This window comes from Ambystoma mexicanum, chromosome 12, assembly GCF_040938575.1.
Source record: "Ambystoma mexicanum isolate Mex_15411 chromosome 12, UKY_AmexF1_1, whole genome shotgun sequence".
Lineage (NCBI taxonomy): Eukaryota > Metazoa > Chordata > Amphibia > Caudata > Ambystomatidae > Ambystoma > Ambystoma mexicanum.
In genome coordinates, this window is record NC_090936.1 from 18,477,934 (window position 1) to 18,498,732 (window position 20,799).

The window sequence follows — 20,799 nt, forward strand, 5'->3', positions numbered from 1 at the left end:
GTTATCTTTGACTCTACACTCTCCTTCTCTGCACACATCACTGACGTCTCCAAAAAGTCAAGCTTTTTATTGCACCTTCTTAGAGGTACTCTGCCTTTCCTCTCCTTCCCTCAAAAGCTCACTGTCGCCCAAGCTCTGGTTCTCTCCAGGCTGGATTATTTTAACAGCCTCTTTTTAAATATACCTGCCTCCACTCTCCACCCTTTACAACTAATCCAGAGCAGGAGTGCAAGACTTGTCCTTGGCCTCAAGCTCTGGGATCTCTCCAGCCCTAAAATCCCTTAATTGGCTCCCACTGGATGCAAGGATTAAATTTAAAACCCTCTGCATCGTCAACAAGGCTTTCTGTGGTATGGGTCCAAAATACCTTCAGCTATTCCTCTGTAATTACCTCCCCTCTTGAGCCCTTCGCTTCTCTCCCTCCACCTCCCTCAGGGTTAGTCGTTTCACAAAGAAATGAGCTGGGGGTAGATCTCAGTCTTCGGCTGGTGCCTCCCTTTCGAACAGCCTCCCTGCCACTCTAAAACTTGAGGAGAACCATCTCCGGTTCCGGAAGCACCTCAATACCTTCCTCTGCCTCTGCATTTGACCCCCTTCTCCACTGTTGACCTGTTTCTTCTCTTGGCATCGTGCACCTGGCCACCCTCTGTCACTCGGGCCCAGGTACCTGCTCACCCTGCCAGCGCGCTGCACTGCCTCCAGGCCCCCTCTCCTAGGGTTCTGTATCTGTTCCCATACAGTTCCCCTCCCACTTTCTTCAGCACTTATCAGATATACACTATCTGACTAACCTCCACCTGCCACCTGCTGGCTGCACTACCATGGTTTATCGCCCTCATTTATTTTATTTAATATTTATTCTGTTTCTCTCCTCTGCACTTTGTACTGCCCCCCATTCCATACATTTCCCCCTCTTTTCCCCCTTCTTGTATTTGCGCTTTCGTAAAATGTCACTGGGCCTAGTAAGATCGCCGTTTTCTTTTTTTTCTCCCTTGTTCCCGGTCGCGCTCTGAAACGCTTGTGTACGAGCGTGATATAAATAAAATATCATAATAAAAATAACTGCACTGGCTGCATTAAAATGACAGTCTAGCAACCTAATAACACATCAGATACCTGCTTCATTATAAATGTGTAAAAAAAAAGTTATGCCACAGAAAAAAAGAGCTAGACAGGGTGCCCCAAAATACCAGTCTTGGCACATAACGCAAAATGCTTGCTTCATCATTTCACAGCTGCCCATAAAAATTTTTTTAAAAAAGAAGGGCATTTCCATTATGGCACAATACCCCACATCCCCACCCGGCAAAACCAGCTGCTCGGTGACCGGCCCAGCACAAACACATGCACACCGCAACCCATTCACTCGCTCATTTACTGAAATCATTCATTCCTGCACCATTTACTTGCTCCCAGAGACCCATGCATCATTCACACACACATTCATTACATAACACATCCTTGCATGCATACATACATCAACAGGGAGGATTGCTCAACGGCAACGTGTTTGTCTTGGAGGCAAGACAACACAGAGCAACACAGGTTTGAATCCTGGCACCGCGCGTAGACACTGGTCTGCAGTATTAAACGGGTTAGAAATGATTAATTAAACAATCAACATGCAGCAGGAATGCACACACATTACCTCCACGTCCACTCTTCCTCGTCCCAGTACTTACTTCATGAGGCACCCGCCTCCGACACAGGACCTTCTTCTATTTCTTTAAATCCCTATAACTCCTCCCCCACATCCATGTCACTCAGTTTAAATTTTTCCTGCCTCCGGCAGGTTGGACTTTTTCTTCCCGGTGCGGGGCACCAGGGAGCACCGATTGCTGGCCCCCTGGGGGGGGGCTGTGTGGCGGGGCCCTCGGCTCCCTCAGGTGCGGCACTGCTCCTGGGCCCCCTGCGGGGCTTGGGGTCACAGTTGAGCTGGATTGCCTCGCTCGGTTCTTTGCTGGGCTCCGGACCGCAGCGTGAGCATTGTGTCCCGGGTCCTGCACGGCCCGGGGGAAGGTAAGGAGAGGGGAGGACTGGGCTTGGTGTTTTTCCCCTCTCCTCCTGTTTTGGCCATCTTGATTCGACTTGGCAGTGTGGGCTAGCCTTCCCTTTTGTTGTGAGGCCTCTCTGCTTCTTGTCGTGGGTTGACAGTGGCAGAGAGTCTTTGGGAGTGCGGGGGCTCTGTTCTGTCGCGGGCATGTCACATACCACCCGCTCCTCAGACACACACAGCACAGGATGCACCGGATGTTGGCTGCATTATCTGGGGGAAGGTAAGGAGAGGGGAGGACTGTGCTTGATGTTTTCCCCTCTCTTGCTGGTATGGCCATTTTGACTCCTTCAACATGCCGTTTTCCTCGTGCTTTGTGTGCACATCTTTATTGGAAATGATGGCAAGCACTTGGCAGTATGGGCTAAGCCTTCCCTTTTGTTGTGAGGCCTCTCTGCTTCTTGTCGTGGGGTGACTATGACAGAGTATTTGAAAGTGCGGGGGCTCTGTTCTGTCGCAGGCATGCCACATAGCACCCGCTCCTCAGAGACACACGGCCCAGGATGCACCGGATGTCAGCTGCATTCTCTGGGGGAAGGTAAGGAGAGGGGAGGACTGTGCTTGATGTTTTCCCCTCTCTTGCTGGTATGGCCATCTTGACTCCTTTGAAAGGCCGTTACCTCGTGCTCTGTGTACACATCTTTATTGGAAATGATGGCAAGCACTTGGCAGTATGGGCTAGCCTTCCTTTTTTGTTGTGAGGACTCTCTGCTTCTTGTCGTGGGGTGACTGTGACAGAGTATTTGAAAGTGCGGGGCTCTGTTCTGTCACAGACATGTCACATACCACCAGCTCCTCAGACACACACAGCCCAGTATGCACCGGATGTTGGCTGCATTCCTTGCGTGCTGCCTGTGAATACGGCGCAGATTTTGGACACATCTGCAAGCGGCCGGAAGGGTACCGGCCTGGCATAGTCTACACTTCGGGTTCGAGTCTCAGCGGTGCTGACTCGGTCCTTCATCCTTCCTAGACCGATGCATTGGAACGATTTAGAGCATGGGGCTACCAGCTACTGGATACAGGGCTCAAAGCACCTCTCAGTCATGTGGTGTGTTAGTGGTGTGTTTGGGTCTGTGCTAGCTATGGACGCAGACTCCTTGTCCTGTCCTCTTCCTCTAAACTGCGCAAGGGAAAGTCAAAGGAGTTGATTTGCTTTTCCCTTGTCCGGCATGGGATTATGGAAAATGATCATGGAAGTAACGGCCATGCAGGGGGTTCCCAGTGTCTCTTCTTTTAGGCCCTAGGTCCTCCGGTGCTGACGTGTTGCTTTCACGCCTCCTCTCAGACTTGTGGGAAGTGATAGGGCACATGGTGGCACATGTCTGTGCTTAGAGGGGTTCTCAGAGCCCCTGGTGCCGGTGGAGGGGGATGTCACTTCAGTGGGTTTTCCAGTATAGGCATACCTCAGGTAGGGGGTTGCCTTTGATGTCGGCTATCCGGGATGGATTGCTTTGCCCCGCTTTGTGACAGTACTCTGCCCTTTTGACGCCAGCCTGGTGGCTCCTCTGTCGGCTGAGGGGGCCATAGTCTGCTGGACTTCTGGCCTGTCCAGTATCTTCCTTTTGATAGGTCAAATCTTTTTGTGGGCTGACAAGCATGCTGTTATATTGTGGCGCAGGCCTGTTTCAACGTCCTGTGATTTCCCTCTGGTGCAAGTGCAGTGACTGGCGGTTTTCCCTGGCTCCTCGTCTCTATCTTCTCGGAGGTGTATGGGACCGGTGGGGTTCGGCTTCCTGGGTAATGGGCTCCTTCTGGAGGGGGTATCAGTTGCCGTTCCTGTCTCCTCCTGTCCAGGTTTGCATGGTTAGGACTTTGGTACCCAGCTCACGGTCCAAGTAGTTGGCCATGGGATCCGTTCTCTCCGAGCGGTTGTTGTGGGTTACCGTCTTGCCCGTTCCTCTCCCTGTTCAGGGTCAAGTTTTCTACTTGCGGGTGTTCCTGGTCCCTATGCCTTCTAGGATGTGTCACCTGCTTATGGGTCTCAAGACCCTGCACTGCTTGTCCGGACGTCTGGGGAGAGCGTACTCTGGATGTTGTGCAGGGGGGGCGCTTGCTGGCTGTTCTGGGCTGGGTTCTCAGAAGGCAGTATGTCTCGACTCACCTGTTGCTGAAGTTACGGGGCACGTGGCGTCTTGCATGTTTTCCAGTTCCTTGAGCCTGTCTTCGGTTACGTCTCCTGGTGTCTTATACTCTCTCCCACTGGCTCCCGACATCTCGGCTTTCGTAGTTTTGTTTTCAGTGTCCCCAGCGCTGCGAGTGTCCCTGCTATGGTGGCGGGGGGTTTCAGGTCTACAGGCTGAGGTGTGCATGGTCCTTCCTCCTGTGACCTCTCCTACTACCAACACCAGCAGAAAGGGTATACATTGGGGGTCCTCTCAGCTCAAGGGTTGTGAGATCTGGGGAGAGCCGGTGATCATCCAATTGGCAAGAGGTGTGCCATTGTGCAAGCTCTGGTGTACTTCGAGGAGTTGCTTGACGGTCGGCGGTTTTTGGTCCGATCGGACAATACGACGGCCTTGGCATATGTGAACTGCAAAAGGGGTTCCGGCTGTTCCTTGAATGCTCTGGCAGCGCTGATAGGCACCTGGGAGGAATCTCATCTGGTGTATCTGCTGGCCTCACGTATCAGAAGGGTGGACAATGTTCAAGCGGATCTTCTCAGACGCCGGTTTTCACTCCTCTGCAGAACTGGTCCTGTTGGCCCAGGTCTTTGCGGTGACCTGTGTCAGTTTAGGGTCCTTGGTTCTAGACCTGTTTGCATCCCCGGCCTCAGCAGAAGTTCCCCTCTTCTGCTCTCGGTTTCAGGTTGAGGGGATTGGGGGATGGACGCCCTCTCTGTACAGTTGCCTTGGGGTTTTCCTTTATGCCTTTCCGCCTATTCCCCTTCTGCCCCGGGTGGTTTGGTGCATCTGAGTGTCCAGGGTGACTGTGTTGTTGTTAGCTCTGTTCTGGTGCCGCTGGAGTTGGCTCCCCTCTCTGTTGGAGCTTCGTTCCTAGGAACCTTGGCTGATTCCGAGGTGGCCGTGTCCCCTTCAAGGGGATCTGCGGTTAGAATTCCACCGGATGCAATGGGCGGTGTGGCTATTGCTCAGTCTAGGTTGATATCTCAGGGGTTCTCAGATCCTGTAGTTGAGTCCAAATGGATGCTCTTAGACCCTCCACTCTGAAGGTGTTAGGCAGACATTGGGGCCATTTCCGAGACTGGTATGGGCAGTCTGAGATCCCTCCCCTGCGTTCTGGCCTCTGCTATCCTTCGGTTCCTCCAGGAGGGGTTTTGACAGGGGCCTGGCAGTTTTTCCAGGCTTCGCTCTCAGCGGGCCTCCATGAAATTCCTTTTGGGGGACTCTGACGGTCACTTGGATGGGGAGGTGTTGGTGGGGAAGTTGATCCAGGGTTTTTCTTCTTCCCTTCCTTGTGCTGATAAAGGGTTTTCCTTTTGGGATCTCCCTCTTTTATTACGGTTCCTTCACAGGCCTCCTTTTGAGCCCATTTCCGAGATTGATATCAAACATCTTACAATGAAATCTGCTTTTCTTATTGCCCTCACTTCTGCCCGTAGGCTTGGGGAGATTGGGGCTCTCTTATGTCACGCTCCTTTCCTGAGGGTGCTGCCAGACTCGGTGGTGCCGGGGTGTGGTCCGAAGTTTCTCCCTTCAGTTGTCTCTCGGGTTTCACACCTCTCAGGGTCTGGTTCTCCCTGACTTCTTTCATGATCCAAGAACGCCTGAGGAGGTGGCTCGGCTTAACATTGATGTCCGGCGTGACGCGTTGGAGTATTTGGCTTGGTTTGCCTTTTCCACCAATCTGATAGTCTTCTGATTGCTTGTGGTCTGGCTGGGGCTGGGCATAACGCATCTGTGGTTTCCATTTTCCGGTGGTTCCGGGTTGTGATCTCTAGGGCCTATGTGGCTTCTGGCCTGCCTGTGCCTGCGCACAATCAGGGGCGGTCTACCAGGGGTTTCGCGGCTTCCTGGCCCGATGTAAGGAGGGTTTTTCTCTGCAAGAGATTTGTATGGCTGCCGCCTTGGCTGGTCTAGGCATTTTCATCAACCGCTATGGGTTGAGTTTCTCCCACTCGGGGGTTGGTTCCTTCGTGGTTGGAGTTTTTTGGCTGTGGGGATGTGATTTAAGAGTTATTGTGGGTGTGTTTTGCTGCACTGTTTTTGGCTCTGTCTCATTGGGACCTTTTCCCCGTTGATGCTTTGGTATACCTCATGAAGTAAGTACTGGGACGAGGAAGAGTGGACGTGGAGGTAATGCTCTGATTACTTACCGGTAATCTTCATTACTCCTAGTCCTACTCTTCCTCGTCACAGTACTGACGACCCTCCTCACCCTCCCTGCGGGGAAGGTCCCATGCTCCGGCTTGGTAATATGAAACTGAGTGACATGGATGTGGGGGAGGAGTTATAGGGATTTAAAGAAATAGAAGAAGGTCCTGTGTCGGAGGCGGGTGCCTCATGAAGTAAGTACTGTGACGAGGAAGAGTAGGACTAGGAGTAATGAAGATTACCGGTAAGTAATCAGAGCATTAACTTAACGGGACAGTCTGGTGAAAAAAAAATAATGAAATAAACCAAGTGTATTCTGGGAGATACAGTCCTATGAAGTGGTCTGCTCTTGAGTGATCAGGGTGCATTCTGGGACATGTAGTCTTGATCGGATATCATTAGTGATTCCAGGAGCCGAAATGAGTCCGCAGCGGTGCTTATTTAGTAAATCCAGTAGTGCATTACAGAACACAATCCAATAGGTGACTGTGCACGTGCAGAGGTAAGTTTACTATGGGAAACGTAGTTCTCTAGTGGCATTTGTAATAATTAAAATACATTGCATATAGTTTCGGGGAGGAGTAAAGCGTCAGCGGAGTGAAGGGGGAAATCGGGTTACTCTCCCTATTCTAATGTGTGCATGACTAAATGTTGGGTGCATGAATTACAAGAAGGGGAGCTTGGCAGGGGGCATCAGAATTAAAGACATTTTAGATATAAAATTGGCGCAAAAAAATACATCAAGAAAATAAATATTTTTAAAACTTGAATTTTGTACTCAGAGGCATAGCAATGCAAAATAGCAGAAAGGGCGTATTTTCGATGCTAAAAAGTTAGTCTTTAGAACTTCCCATCTATAATCTTCATGGATATTCACAGGGGCGTGAAGCACATTAGTGGCCCTATACAGTGATGAGTCACCTTGGACGAGAGAGGCACGATGGATTCTGGGACATGCAGGCCTTTGTAAGCATCTGTACTAAATGCGGCAGCCTGGATTCTGAGACACTTTATACAGTAACAGCATCAACTCTGAACTAAACGGGCATTCTGGGACATTGAGTCCAATGGGGGCACAGCAATGATCCGCCAGAGGTGGTTAGGCGGAGTGCCATGAGGATGAATGGAATACAGGATAGGAGTTCCTGAGGACAGAATCTTTTCTCCCAGTAAGGCTGAAAGTCTTTCATAGTTAAATCCAGGTATCATTTGGCAAGCAAGACTGTAGACGAGAATTACCTGCTCAGTTATACGGAGGAATATAAAACATTAAACACCCTAATATGCACCCGTGGTTGGAATGGAACCAAATTGGAAAAGCAATGTATGGCCAATCTGAAGAATCTTGCTGAGAATGGCGGTGTAAAGTCAATTCACGCAAGTTGTTAGTTTTGGTTTCCATTTGCTCAGAATGCAGAATGTCACAGGGAAAATGAATTCTCAGATCGTGTTCTCTCAAAATTGTCCACGTGGGTTTCTCTCATTTTTGGCACAAACCTGAATCTTAATTTTCGTGTAACAATTTGGAAAAATACACCAACACCAACAAAATAGAAGCTAAGAACTTAAGAATAAAAACAAGTTTGCCTATATTTTTATCACACGCAATGTGTAAATGCACAAATAATATACAGTGGCCCTCATTACGACCCTGGCGGAGATCGTGGTGCAATATGCACCATGGAGCACGGCGGAAAGCTGCCGATACCGCCATGGGGGTTGGCGGATTTACCGCCCCATTCCGACCTTGGCGGGGCGGTAAATCCCCATTCCCCATTTTACCCTTCCCCATTCCCATTTTTGCCCCATAGGGTATAATGGAAGTGGGGAAGGCGTTAATTACGCCACCGTAAAATATGGTGGCGTAATTAACAACAAGGTCCCGTAGCGCCATGGATTTCTCCGCCCGGAAAAACCAGGCGGAAAACGGCTCCATGGCGCTACGGGAACTCGTAGTAGGGCGGAAGGGTCCGCCGCGAATACCGCTGGCGTAAACCCACTCCGCCAGGGTCGTAATGAGGCCCAGTGTAAGAAAACCCAAGAAACCCAATTCTCATTCCTACTCTCCTTGGATCCTCTGCTCAGGTCGCCACGGAATGGCCATCGCTCTTGGATCCTAACCCTGGGGTGGAGAAGCGAGGCAGGATCACCTGGGTGGAGGGTCCTTGATGATTGGGAGCAGGGTACCCTCAGGTGAGACATGGTATCCCCTTTGCCTATTGATGAGCAACCTAACCATTCACCGACCTTTATGGGTTATTTTAAATCAGCTTTCCCCAATTTTTCTCATGTAACCCTTAAAAGTGCTGAGACGAGGAAGAGCCAGCCAAAAGTGATGAGCACTATAACTTCCCACCACTCTAGTACTGGGACGAAGAAGATGCCTTTAGGATGTTGTGAGGGTCAGGCATGTCCCCTTAACCACACACCTGCAACCTGTTAGAGGGTTGCAAGTGTATAAAGGGAGGAGAACAAAGCAACACACAGAGATAGGGAAGCCAGCAGGGCATCAGGAAACTGTATTCCAAAAGAGAGGCAAACTGTGGGAAGAAACTGCTGCTGGCCGGTCTGCCATGGAAAGGATGCTGAGACGGTGGAGACTGCAGGCAGAGAGGGTCCCAGGCAGCGTGGCAGCTGGGGATCTGTGGAGTGGACTAAGGGCCAGGAAGGAAGCCATGTGGAGACGATGTAACACCGGTCCCCCATGTGTGAAGCCGAGAATACAGCAATGTCTGAGAGGCAGGACTTGGACTCCTGCAGGCCGGAGTCAAAGGCCATGTATCCAACGCTGCTGGAAGAGCTGATAAGGCGACCAGCGAGTTGCTAAACAAGCGAGAAACCCGGTGCACAAAACAATCATTGTTCACAAATACTTTATATCGGAGTGGTCGCGTGTCTCCGGGAACACGTTTTCGAAAGTCTCCGTGCTTGGCATTTAAAGTGAAGTCAAATACCTGAACGTTGAACTGTGTGAACAACAGGCTGAACAGAAAACACCTCTCAAGCGCCATTAATGTGTATGGAATTCTGAACTGAATAAATACTTTTGAAATGGAGTAAACTATTAAACATTGACAAAAAAAGTACATCTACTTACATGTTGAACTCTAACGTGAAGGAATTTAATACAGGGTGAATTTCGAAATGAACAGTACGTCACAATTAAGCAAAACCAATTTGTATTGCATCGCAAATTGAATGGAACTTTAAAACTGAGCCAAGTAGAGGGACGTATTGAATGCTTTATTGAGGAAAGATTTTAACTGGCACAAAAACACAATGAGGAATATCGGTTTGAAGGAATCAAAGTCTTGGGGAAGGGAACGCTGAGACTTTAAGAACTACCTATGTTAACTTGAGAACAGAGCATCAAGATTTGTTAATATTTGAACTGTGTTACTTGGATGAAGTGTGGTTCTTGGACCTTGGGGAAGAGAAACGCAAGGTTTGTGTGAGATTCTACCACCTTGAACCGACTAAAGGTAAACGTTGAGACTTTGTATGAAACTCTCTTACCTTTGGGGAAAGGAGCTGAATGGAAGCCGAGAGCTGGAACAAGCTCAGATTCCTGTGTTGAACACTGTTTCTTTGGTTGTTGAAATCCCTACTCATTGTATAGTTTTAATAATTAGGGCAAGGATAGGTTTTAGACACAGACAGATTCCTAAATTGAACCCTTAGGCAGGGAAACTCCACCATAGCAGAGGGCAAGTTAGGCCTTTTTCCTTCTGACATTTAAGTTAATCAAGTGTTTTTATTTAAATACTGAATCTGTTGCCTGTGTCTTGCTTCATGATGCCTTCACACTATGTGAAACCGATATATACATACACACATATCTATGCATTTACACACACACACTTCAAATCTATATGGACCAGAACACTCGCATCACAAAGATCTTACTGTGAAGTATAAATACTATGAGGAATTGCGGAGTGAAAATGTCCAGAAGTGTCTGAAATATAGTTGGTTTGGTTGGTTTTGATCTTGTTTTTATTGGATATCATGGTTACTGTGAATGCAACTTTTATATTGAACAATGTTAAACTTTAACACTATGTTCAATATGCGTAGACACACTTAGTTGGATAACAATCCCAATTTCAAAAAAAGAACACTTTTATATCTGTAACAAGTCATTTGGAGAGCACAATAAGTTGGTGGAGGCCAGGGGCATCGTTCACTGTATCTTGGATATCCCACCCAATAGTGGGGGGGAGGGGTTAAATGCCTAGAAGAGCCAGATCCAAAGTGACCACAATCATGCATGTGTGAGGTGCCTTGCAAGTAAATAGAATGGTGCATTTTCACCATGTGCAGCCCACCAATATTAATAGTTAAGTTGAATATACATGACCTTGCAAATATTCCTTTAAATTGACGTCAATTCTGGAATAGAACAAGAATACTGCACAATACGATTTGCTCTTACAAGTTTTAATTTTGACATTTAGAACTTGTTATTGTGTTATAACATGTTTTACTCATTGTCAAAGAACTGTGTTGCAAAACTTTATAAACAAGTGGTTAAATTACCTGGGCACTGAAATCTCGCCTGTACCAATTTTTGCAGGATTACACCTCATAGTAATAACAGTGGCGCGTCCATTTTCACAAGAAGATGTAATCCCAGAAGTCCTTCAAAACACAAGACAAAGGATTACACTTCCATTTATGCATTAAGCTAAATCATATACAAGTGCATAACAACTTGCATAATTCTGTACTTTCTTATATGATGTTCTCTTTTTTGATCAGCACAGCCTGACTCAGCCTGATTAAGAAACTCCTAAAGTTACACCTAAAGGGAAAGGAAAATAATTATACAGCACAACCATTAATATTAGTCAATAAAATAATCAATATTGATTTTTGAAACAAAATTGTAGAATATCAGGCATTTGGGGGGACAACTAAATTATTTGTTCGCATGCTTTTGGATTTAAATTGTGCACAGATTAAAAATTGGCAAGATAAAATGTATTTTCAAAATATTTTGGGACATATTTAAAGAAAACATTTAGGTTTAAAATCAAATATGTAAATAATATGACTAAAAACTACTGTTCTCTATTAGATGCTCATAGATTGGGCGTATTAGGTGACTGAGTCATCGGGTAAAGCGTCAAGAGATAGGCTTGGAAGTTGGTGGGTGCATAGGGTCTCTTATGGATTGTGTCAGTCACCAAGTGCTACTTTCTTGTACTACATCCAAACCTCCCATAGGAAGGTGGCAGTTGTAGTTGTAATGTTTTTGCACAGGTCACTTCTAAGGAATGTTCTAACTTCACAGTCTCTCTACTTATGTAGCCTGCTGGGATTCATTGAAACCTCTCGTTCCGGTTTATTTCTCTTTCTCACCGTCCGCAGACTACAGTTCAGCGATATTCTAAAGGACTCCAGCCATTATTGCGTCAATGACCTTGTTCTAGTAGGAGGCCGATTTGCTAGTCATTGCTTCACTGAAATTTGTTTTAATACCGTTTGATGTGGTTTAACCGTCCAGAGAATTATGCTAAGTTGGGTGTCTCAGACAATTTGATATCAATAGCGTAGTCCAAAAGGAGGGGAGTTTAAAATTTGAAGAACGTGGAGTGTTTCTGCCACGTACCTTATTCATTCTGAATCCGGTTTAAGTTTTTGAGTAGTTTTCCCTAGAGAATTTGAATAGACAGATTTACTAGTGTAACATCACAACAAATGTTCACTTACTTGTAAAAGAAATGGACATCGGGTAAGCTCCCTTGAAACGGGAAGAGGTCATCTTTGACTGTAATGTTTTTAAGAGTTGGCGCAGTGGTAACTCCTGCAAAACAACAACAAAAACATTGTACTAGGGACAGTTTGGCTAAAAGATGCACTCTTATCACCAGTTACCTCAGACAAGAGCAACGATCCTCAACAGTAATGTTAAAAACGGTTCTATGTTCTTAGATCAACAGGTTTTTTTCACAGAGTTTTATGCCGAAAATGTTCAGTCGAAAAAAAAGTAATTGAAATTTGTATTTTGTGGGTTCACCCCCTCAAGCTCCACCTTACCTATAATCTTGTCCCTATTCCCCACCCCCTGACCCCTTATATCCCCTTACCCTGCACCCCATTTGTTTCTATGAGTTTTTTCAGCTGAAGATTTCCGGCAAAAAACTTGGCGGAAAAAAAAGCCTGCCGATGTAAGAACTCTGTACCGTTAGAAACGCAGCTAAAAAAAATTAGCAATACTAGTGTATATGTCGTGCGTGTGTAGGAACGGAAAACTTCACATTCATATTCTGTTAAGTTTGTGAAGCCATTAGCAACAACGACTTCTGAAGTTTTCTAGCGATTGTGGACCTTTGCAAGTTATTCTTCAATTGAATGTGCTTCCTGCACTGTGTGACGTATGTGTTGGTTCTAGTAATGGAGGAGTGTATCCTCTTCCAGTGCACTTGGTGTACCCGGCTGTGTGTTCACTGATCATGTAAAAGTCACGTGCCAGAAGCAGAGCATGTCAGACATGTAAACGAATTATTAAACTTCAGTACAAAACTCAAGAGTGCACAACAAAGTGCACTTCCAACATAGTGCAGGAAAGCACAACTGAGAGGTTAACTCCACTCCATGCCCCTTAACGGATTTGGAAGCGCCCCAAAAATGCCATTCCAAATAGGCCCAATAGGACAAGTAAAAACGTGGCATTTCGCCCTCAAATGGGTCTGTATACAGCGGCTATGAGCCGACTCCTCGAGTTACCGACCCAGTAATGCGGAGGTTTCCCGATGAAGAATTGGGCACATAACTTGAAAGCAAAAGGCTCAGGAGCAGAAGGTGAGACAGAAATGAGAACAGCAACTCTTGTTCAATTGCCATTTGTTTAGTTAAGGGTCATACCAAGCAGAACTTTCGGCCACACCGTGGCACCCTATTAAGCCAGCTAAATATCTGAATTCGGACAGCACCTGTAGAAAGGAAGCAACTTCTGCATTTGCCATTCCAGGCAAAGGATCACACTCTATGGCTCAGTAACATGCTATGTAAACACACCCATATAGAATAGACGTGCGTCTGCAACCGTTGGCGGTCCAGATGTTTTGGACTACACGTTCCAAGAGTCCTGGACAGCATAATAAATGGAGCGTTATCATGGGAGTTTTAGTCCAAATCATCTGGAGAACCAAAGGCTGCAGACAGCTGGAATAGACGTAGGATTACTCCAAACACATCAAATGACCACCCTGATGCTTGGCAGATAAGATTGCCCGCTCGTAGAACATTGCCTGCCTCTGAAGGCAAAAAGATTTACTTTAAATGCTGAAAGCTCACACGGAAACATGGACATTTTGGGAGGGTGGGCCATTATGCCCTCTGGCAATGAACTACCTGGCTGCAGGAGGCAATCCAATCACGGCGCTGGCAAGTTGTTTTTTTGGTATCCACTGCCCTTCCTTGCAATGAGGACAATACATTTTATTTAGGGACCACAACTGGTGTCCTTCTAGTGGTGCCCTAGGCAGCGATTGGCCTACTGTGGCAGCAGCTTCTGCAACACTTGTCAACGCGCCTCGAGTGGACCTCAAACACACAGTACCTAGGAAGGAGTCCGCGAGGCTGATGGACTGAGAGGACAGCGCCGTTCGGAATCCTTTGCTTTCGGAGGGGATGATCGTCGACTGGCAGACAAAGGACCTCACATAATTGGTAAAGTCCTCCGATTCAGAGTCCATGACCTTCAAGGTGACGTCGGTGATGTTGTCCATGCAAATGGCCAATGGCTCCCCCTAAAAAAATGAAACCAAGATCAGATTTTCAAAACATTAAACAGAGTATATGGTGTCGTGCACGCTATCCTTTCATGGCTGGACGTAATGTTTTTTGGTTCTGAAAATCACTTAAATGAAGAATATTTATTCAAGCACCTGTTTCATTATTGTTCCTTGGATTCTAAAATGTTCCTGTTGGGGGTAGGTTGTGGGGTAAGGGTACAATGGTTTGGCCGCGCCAAGGTCAGATCAGAATACTTGGATGCACTGGCACTGCAGCCTTATGTGTTCACTAAGAAGCCCCTAAAATGTGTCAATCACTGTTTCCTTCTGTTCAGAAAGTTCAGCTCCATTGTGGAATAGCCCAGGATGGACAACTACAGTGGTCTTTCCTCGAGGAGCCCTTGAGCATCCTGTCCTGAAGCAGTTTCTTGTGACTAGATCCTTCATGGACCTGCCCACTGCCATTGACAAGGCCAACCATGTCAAGATGTGGAATGGACTCCAAACTGTCAATTATCCAAAGGACTTAATAGCCTTGGAGACTATCCACACGGGCACAACTGCCTGCGTATGGAGTGCCAGAGGGGGACACTGCACATCGGCGGGCACTGGGGTCTTAGCACCCCTGCTTCTCTTCATTTACATTAACGATTTATAGAAGGTCCTTATACAACTAGGAACAGATACCCCCAGACTGAGAAAGTGGTTATGCTGATTAGACAGTTCTAATTGCCCGCTCCCTAACACAGTTCAAAACGTATTAGTGGGTACTCTAGTTTCATGAGGGACTTGGATCTGTAAGTCAATGCTGCCAACTCTGCCATACCAGTGTGCCACAGGCCAGAAAGACACATTAATCTGCCCCTCTTCTCTTGCAATAGCCCCAAAATCCCAGTTGTCGCGGCATTTGATTATTTGGCAATTGCTATTAATAGTACACTAACGGGGCTAGCCCCGGCAAGAAGGACACCACCAGAATGAAGCAGGCCATTGGTGGCGGCTTTTGATTATCCAAAATGTGTGGGTTGCGAACACTGGACAGGATGCTCGAGGTGTACAAAAAGAAAAGAACTGTTGGTTGTTAACTATGGGGCCTCATTGTGGGGTTTTGGGTCTTTCCCAGATTATGGAAAATCACTGTTTTTTTTAAAGATTCTTGGTCTACCAAGTTCTGCATAAAATTTAAAGAGTTGAGGATGAATTTTATCGAGGATGACCTATTTTTGCAACCGATCGGTTGAGAATTTGGAACAATCCTAAAGACAGTTAATTCTAAACACAATGCTAGACCATAGCAACACGTCTGCCCACTGGATGCTGCATGTTAAAACCGCCCTTGCAAACATCAGTGCGCAACAGCACTTTAGGCCTCCAAATCTTCTTAACCGAGCGGTGGTATCCAAATTAAGAGACCAATTAGTGTCCAAACCAAAAGACAAATGAGAAGTGAGAGAATTTGCCAAACCTGGTCAACTGAGGCATTTGACCATCTCTGCAGATTCTGTACCACAGAGCCAGATTCCACGGTCTACCACTCGGAGCGATCACAGCTGTCTGGACAGATGATTTGGAGAGTAATACTCGTCCACTTTGTGGGGCTAACAAGGAGGACTGCCTACATTTTGCCCAGCATTTGACCACATCAGAGCAGCTCCACTACTGACAGCCAAGAGGTTTGATCAATGTTGGGTTGCACTATGTCATCTATGAATGGTGGACTTGCCTCTAATAGGATGGACTATGCTAACTTTTCTTAAGCTTGCCATAAAGTCCAGGAACATTTTCATGGCTTTATGTAATGAAACCATCTTTTTAGCAAACGATTAATCTGATTGGAAGTTTGTGTGTGCCATTTATTTTTGTGTCATTGTGTTATTTCTTGCTGCTTTTATGTTTTTTTAATCCGAATAAACGTATTACTGACTGAAGCATACAGTTTTTTTTTTTAGGGTCATTTTTGTGCTCAATCGCTGCTGCTGCCATCATGTTCAGCTTTTCCTGTGTTGCCTGTCTGCACTCGGCCATCTCGCACGGCACTCTGCTTGCAGACCCTGCTACAGGAATGGGCAGTAAATGCACACACAAACTGACCTCTGCACCTGCGATTCTTAGAATTCTTTGACCTCTTCCAGGAGCATGGTCCATGTTCCGATGGTCCCCCAACTTCCATTCGGTCACTGGACCTGTAATCTTGGGTCAGGGTTTTGCAACCTGTGGCTCTGTAGATTTTGTAACTGGGACTCCAATGATCCCCCACCTTTGGAGTATGATGGCTAGGGCTGATGGGAGTTGCAGTCCAAACATCTGGAGAGACAAAGGTTGCAGATCCTGATCTTAGGGCTTCACCAGAACTCGTGCTCCAGGGCCACCGCGGCCTCTGAAAACCTCCAGTACGCCTTGCTCCAATTCTACATTCTTCCTTCACAGCCTTGTAGTGATCGAACATAGGCCTAGATCACCTCCGGTAGGGGCTTCCATCATCGCCAGACTGGACATTGCATCACTACTGCCCCCCACTGGACTCCGGTAATAATTACGTGTATTTTCCAAATATACATGAAAAATGCACATCGCATGAAAAGATGGAGGACGAGACACTCATCAGTGATTGCTAAGACTTTCCTAAGACATTATTGGCCAATCCACGACGTGTGTGACTAAGATGACAACTGGACTTTACTTTCGCTTTCTGCATAAACATGAGAAAATAATTAAAGCTATGGCAGGAGATTTGAAAAATATTAAATGTATAAGTGCATATTTATTCACTGTAAAAGTACTTATGCTGTCACTTCAATAAAAGCAACAATCTGATTGTTAGAAACATTCTGCAATTTCTGAAAATGATGAATCGTTTATACATAACTCTAATATTCTGGATGCGCAAAGGCTATTACATATGCTGAATTCTGATACTACTGCCTCTACATATTACAACATTTTAATGTCGACTTCTCCTTCACCAATGGTTGACCTTCTTCATAGTGACTGGAAGAAGGACTGCACGATACCGGATCTTCAATTATGCTGGCCCCCACAATGGAAATGCATTTTTAAGATTACTGCTTCAGCCAGTCTAACCCAAACCCTTTTCCTTTTCCACCATAGAGCCTTAATCACCCCTGTCTCTCTCTTCACCTGTGGACTAATGCCGGATGGCAATTGTTGTAGCTGTTTACACTTCCCAGGCTCCTTTAAGCATAGGTTTGTATAATGTCAACGTGTAAAAGTTTCTGAAACTCTGTATGCCGCACCATCAAATCTATTTTCAAACTTCATCAAGATTTTTGCTTTGACTTCCTTATTTTTGGTAGTTCTCTTTTGCATTCTACGCCCTCTAACAAACATGCAGACTTTCGATTTGAATTATGTTTAATGGTTGCAATTCAAACCATCACTATTAATTGGAAAAACTTAAATCATATTCATTATAATTTCTGGAGGAACTAGAAACTTGCAATGCCTCCTCTCCTGATCTACTCTGTAAACATAGTTGGAAATGGCACCCCTTTCTTGATTTCCTGTGGAATGCTGACTCTCAGTGATGTCATGTAAGAATAGTCACGCTTATTATGTACGCCCTCAGCCCCTTCTTTCCTCCCTACTGTGTATGTCATGTCTTGTTTGTAGCCTTGTCGGTTATTTGTATTGTTTGTTATTGTATTGTCAGCCCCCCTTTTTATTTAAAAGCTTGTAATCTTCTTTACTCAATGATGTTCATGCTTCTTCCAGATATTTGTCATATATTTCACACATCTTTGATAATATTAATTTCCATGTATATTCATTTTGTATAATAAAAATATTTTAAACATAAAAAAAAGTAACATTCTTTTGTTTAATCGGTCAGAATTAAAATGCCTATTTTCTACTGGTATTCCTTTGGTTCCAAGCATGATTTGAATATTTCTATCGCATCTGCTCTTTGGCAAGAACCAATCGGAATATGGATGACATCCATTTATAATACAGTTAATTTATCCCATCCCCCATACACTGGAAATGAACACTTACCCCATTTCCACACAAACTGATATTGAAGTTGTGAAAGTACTTGGTCCCTCGGGATGTAAAACTTGGCCCGTTCATCAAAGAGGTTGCTCTACTGAAGGCGCTGAAGTCATACTGGAGGGTCTTGTTCTGATATCTGTATTGTAAGATGCAATCGCTGTAGCACTCCGAATGACCCTGCGGCACAACAAATGCAACCAGTGATCTTCTTTGGTTCAATTAGAGTGTCGATAGTCAACGCAGCTGCGTAGGTCTACATAGAAGCGCCGAGTCTTACCTATAAGAGTGACGGATTCAAGAACCCAGCTGCTCTTTCAGTTGCGCATGGAAGACCACGCTACTCCCCGCCATTGCTGAAACGCAAGGGATTCCTACTAGCCAGTCTAGTTGTCTGACTTGGCACCTCCCACAATACCCAAAATCTGCATCTCTAGGTCTGTTAACAATGCCCAACATTCAGCATGGAGTGGTCACTTCCTAAAGATCCAACTGCTACTTCCCTTATGGCATTCCCTGCCCAGCATTGTAATTGGCCCTTGCATCTGCAACACACCCCACCATAAGTCAGGACATGGGTTACAGCATACTTTATTGTTTACAACCACTCACAAGTAACATTCGTATGCTTCAATTTGATTCCAGTACCCAATCAAGTCTTCCCCAGATAAAAACACATTAAGCATACAGAGATAAGACTGAAACATGCGGTCTCTTAAATACCAGCAATTTTTAAAACACTACCCCCTGCTGCTTCAACCATGCAGGATGAGGGATGCATCGATTCATATGCATTTCTCTTTAGCAAAGCCTACAGAGTGTTGCTTTTGTGAATGTGTGTATATTTCAGAGGCTTCAAAATGCAGTCAGTAAAAAGGAGGAACATTCCCCAGCCCCCCTATGTGCTGGTTTGCATGAAGGGAGCTTCCAGTCTGCTTCTGGGTGTCCTCCAACCTCAGGCCTGCCTCATGTCTTCTTCTAGCCCCGTTCAGAACAACCTTCTCTCTCCCAGAACAAGCATATTTTATTGTCGCAGCCCACTGCTTCCCACACTTTGTACCCATCAGCGTAAGGAGCAGAAAGCTGGTTACCTCACTTTCTACCTATCACTAACTCTCAGAATGCTCCTTAGGGCATTGTCTACCTACCAGCGCCAGCTGCAGGACACAGCTTAGCCAACCCTTACAGTCAGCATTAAGCAAGGCGGACAACAAATTACTTGAACCTTTCACCCAGTATGAGGGTTCACTGTGATATTACCGAACATTATTTTTGCTCAAATGGATTTTTGAACAGAAAAGAAAATCACTGAATTGGTTTTCTTTTTATTTGGGGTTTCCCCTGCACCCCAGTCTCCATCCCCCTCCCCACCCATTTTAACCCGTTAGCCCATATAGATCAGTGTGTTTCAATGGATTTGTTTCGGTTAAACAATCCATCAAATAAAACACTAGTCACTGGATACCATTATGGGTTGCAACAGCCTCTGGCAACACAGAACGTTTTGTAGCTCTTGATAGGTATTTGTACTTGTTTCAATAATTGCTATTTTAGTTTTGCTTACTATTACCAAGACACTTGACATGCTTCCCAGAAAGTCTGCAGTGTATCCCAGTAATATTGTTTATGTTTTGTTCACAGTGTTCCATAACATTGGCGCTCATCCCAGACAACTAAACGAACCGTAATTCTCTGTTGTGTATTGTGAACTCTTTTGCATCACTTGAATGTAATTCAAATGCATTTCAAACATTGCTGGAGTTTAAAAAATAGGACTACACGGCTTGGAATTATGTTCAGACCTCAAGCTCTAAACATGGCCAAAACTGATAATACATTGTCACAATGGCATGCACATGTGGTAGCATGCACTAACAGAACTGCGTGCGGAAACCATTACCTTACTGCTTATACTGCCGGGTCCACATGGGAGGCACGCTTCGCGGCCGTAGACCTGATGCACAGACAGGTACGTGTTGGGCGGGCACTCCATGCATTGATTGTTTTCTTTTTCGATGTAGTGGCCGGGCGGGCACGGGACACATGATGAACCCGACTGCTCAGAGCCAAGGGCGCAGGCTCGGCAGGTCGAAGCAACCCCGTCCGCCACATTAGTCATAGTAATGGAGTAAATCTTCACAACGTCATTTATAAGATGTCTGGCCTGAATCAAGAAAAGAATAAAAGGTCGGATTTAATTTGCCATTATTGCGGATACCGCTCCCCAAATTGAGAATATAAACACCACTTACACCCTTTAAGTAATACTTAATGTGTTTAAACATGTTGGTCCCCTAAATAAAATGCAGATGCATTCCACATGGAGACGAGGATCTTCCCTCCTTTATTTGCCCATAAAATATTCCCAGAACATGGAATTTTCTATGTGCCCACCTCTTTATAGCTTGTGTCAATGACAGTGAACTGCTTGTCAACAGAATATTTTAGGAGGCAGTGATGCACTAAATTCTACATGAGTCTTGTTTCAATGATCGCTGTGGTGTTACAGGTCTTTGAGAGCTAATCCTTCACATTTTTTTGCTGGGGGTTGAGGGGCGAGTTCCCTCTTCATGGAAGAAGCTCTGTTCCTTCGATCAGCCTCTGCTGCGTCTGTTTGGTCCTTTCTGCATCCTGTGTCCAGGTTCCGACCCAAAACGCTGAAGCTGAAGACCAGAGCAGCACTAATCAGCCAACTCAGAAAATGAACAATGACCTCGTGTCT

At 45.8% G+C, this 20,799-nt stretch overlaps 1 protein-coding gene across 2 annotated transcripts in view; it reads right to left on the minus strand.

Moving 5' to 3' along the window:
* The window catches only part of ELAPOR2 (endosome-lysosome associated apoptosis and autophagy regulator family member 2), a 266,368-nt gene that overhangs the window by 58,922 nt on the left and 186,647 nt on the right, over positions 1–20,799 (minus strand). For both annotated transcript variants that reach the window (XM_069627825.1, XM_069627826.1), the window contains exons 14-18: positions 19,978–20,241; positions 18,084–18,257; positions 13,895–14,084; positions 12,043–12,136; positions 10,867–10,968 (exon numbers count right to left, since the gene is read on the minus strand). In XM_069627825.1, coding sequence (XP_069483926.1) covers positions 10,867–10,968; positions 12,043–12,136; positions 13,895–14,084; positions 18,084–18,257; positions 19,978–20,241 — 824 coding nt within the window. The remainder of the gene's footprint in view (positions 1–10,866; positions 10,969–12,042; positions 12,137–13,894; positions 14,085–18,083; positions 18,258–19,977; positions 20,242–20,799) is intronic.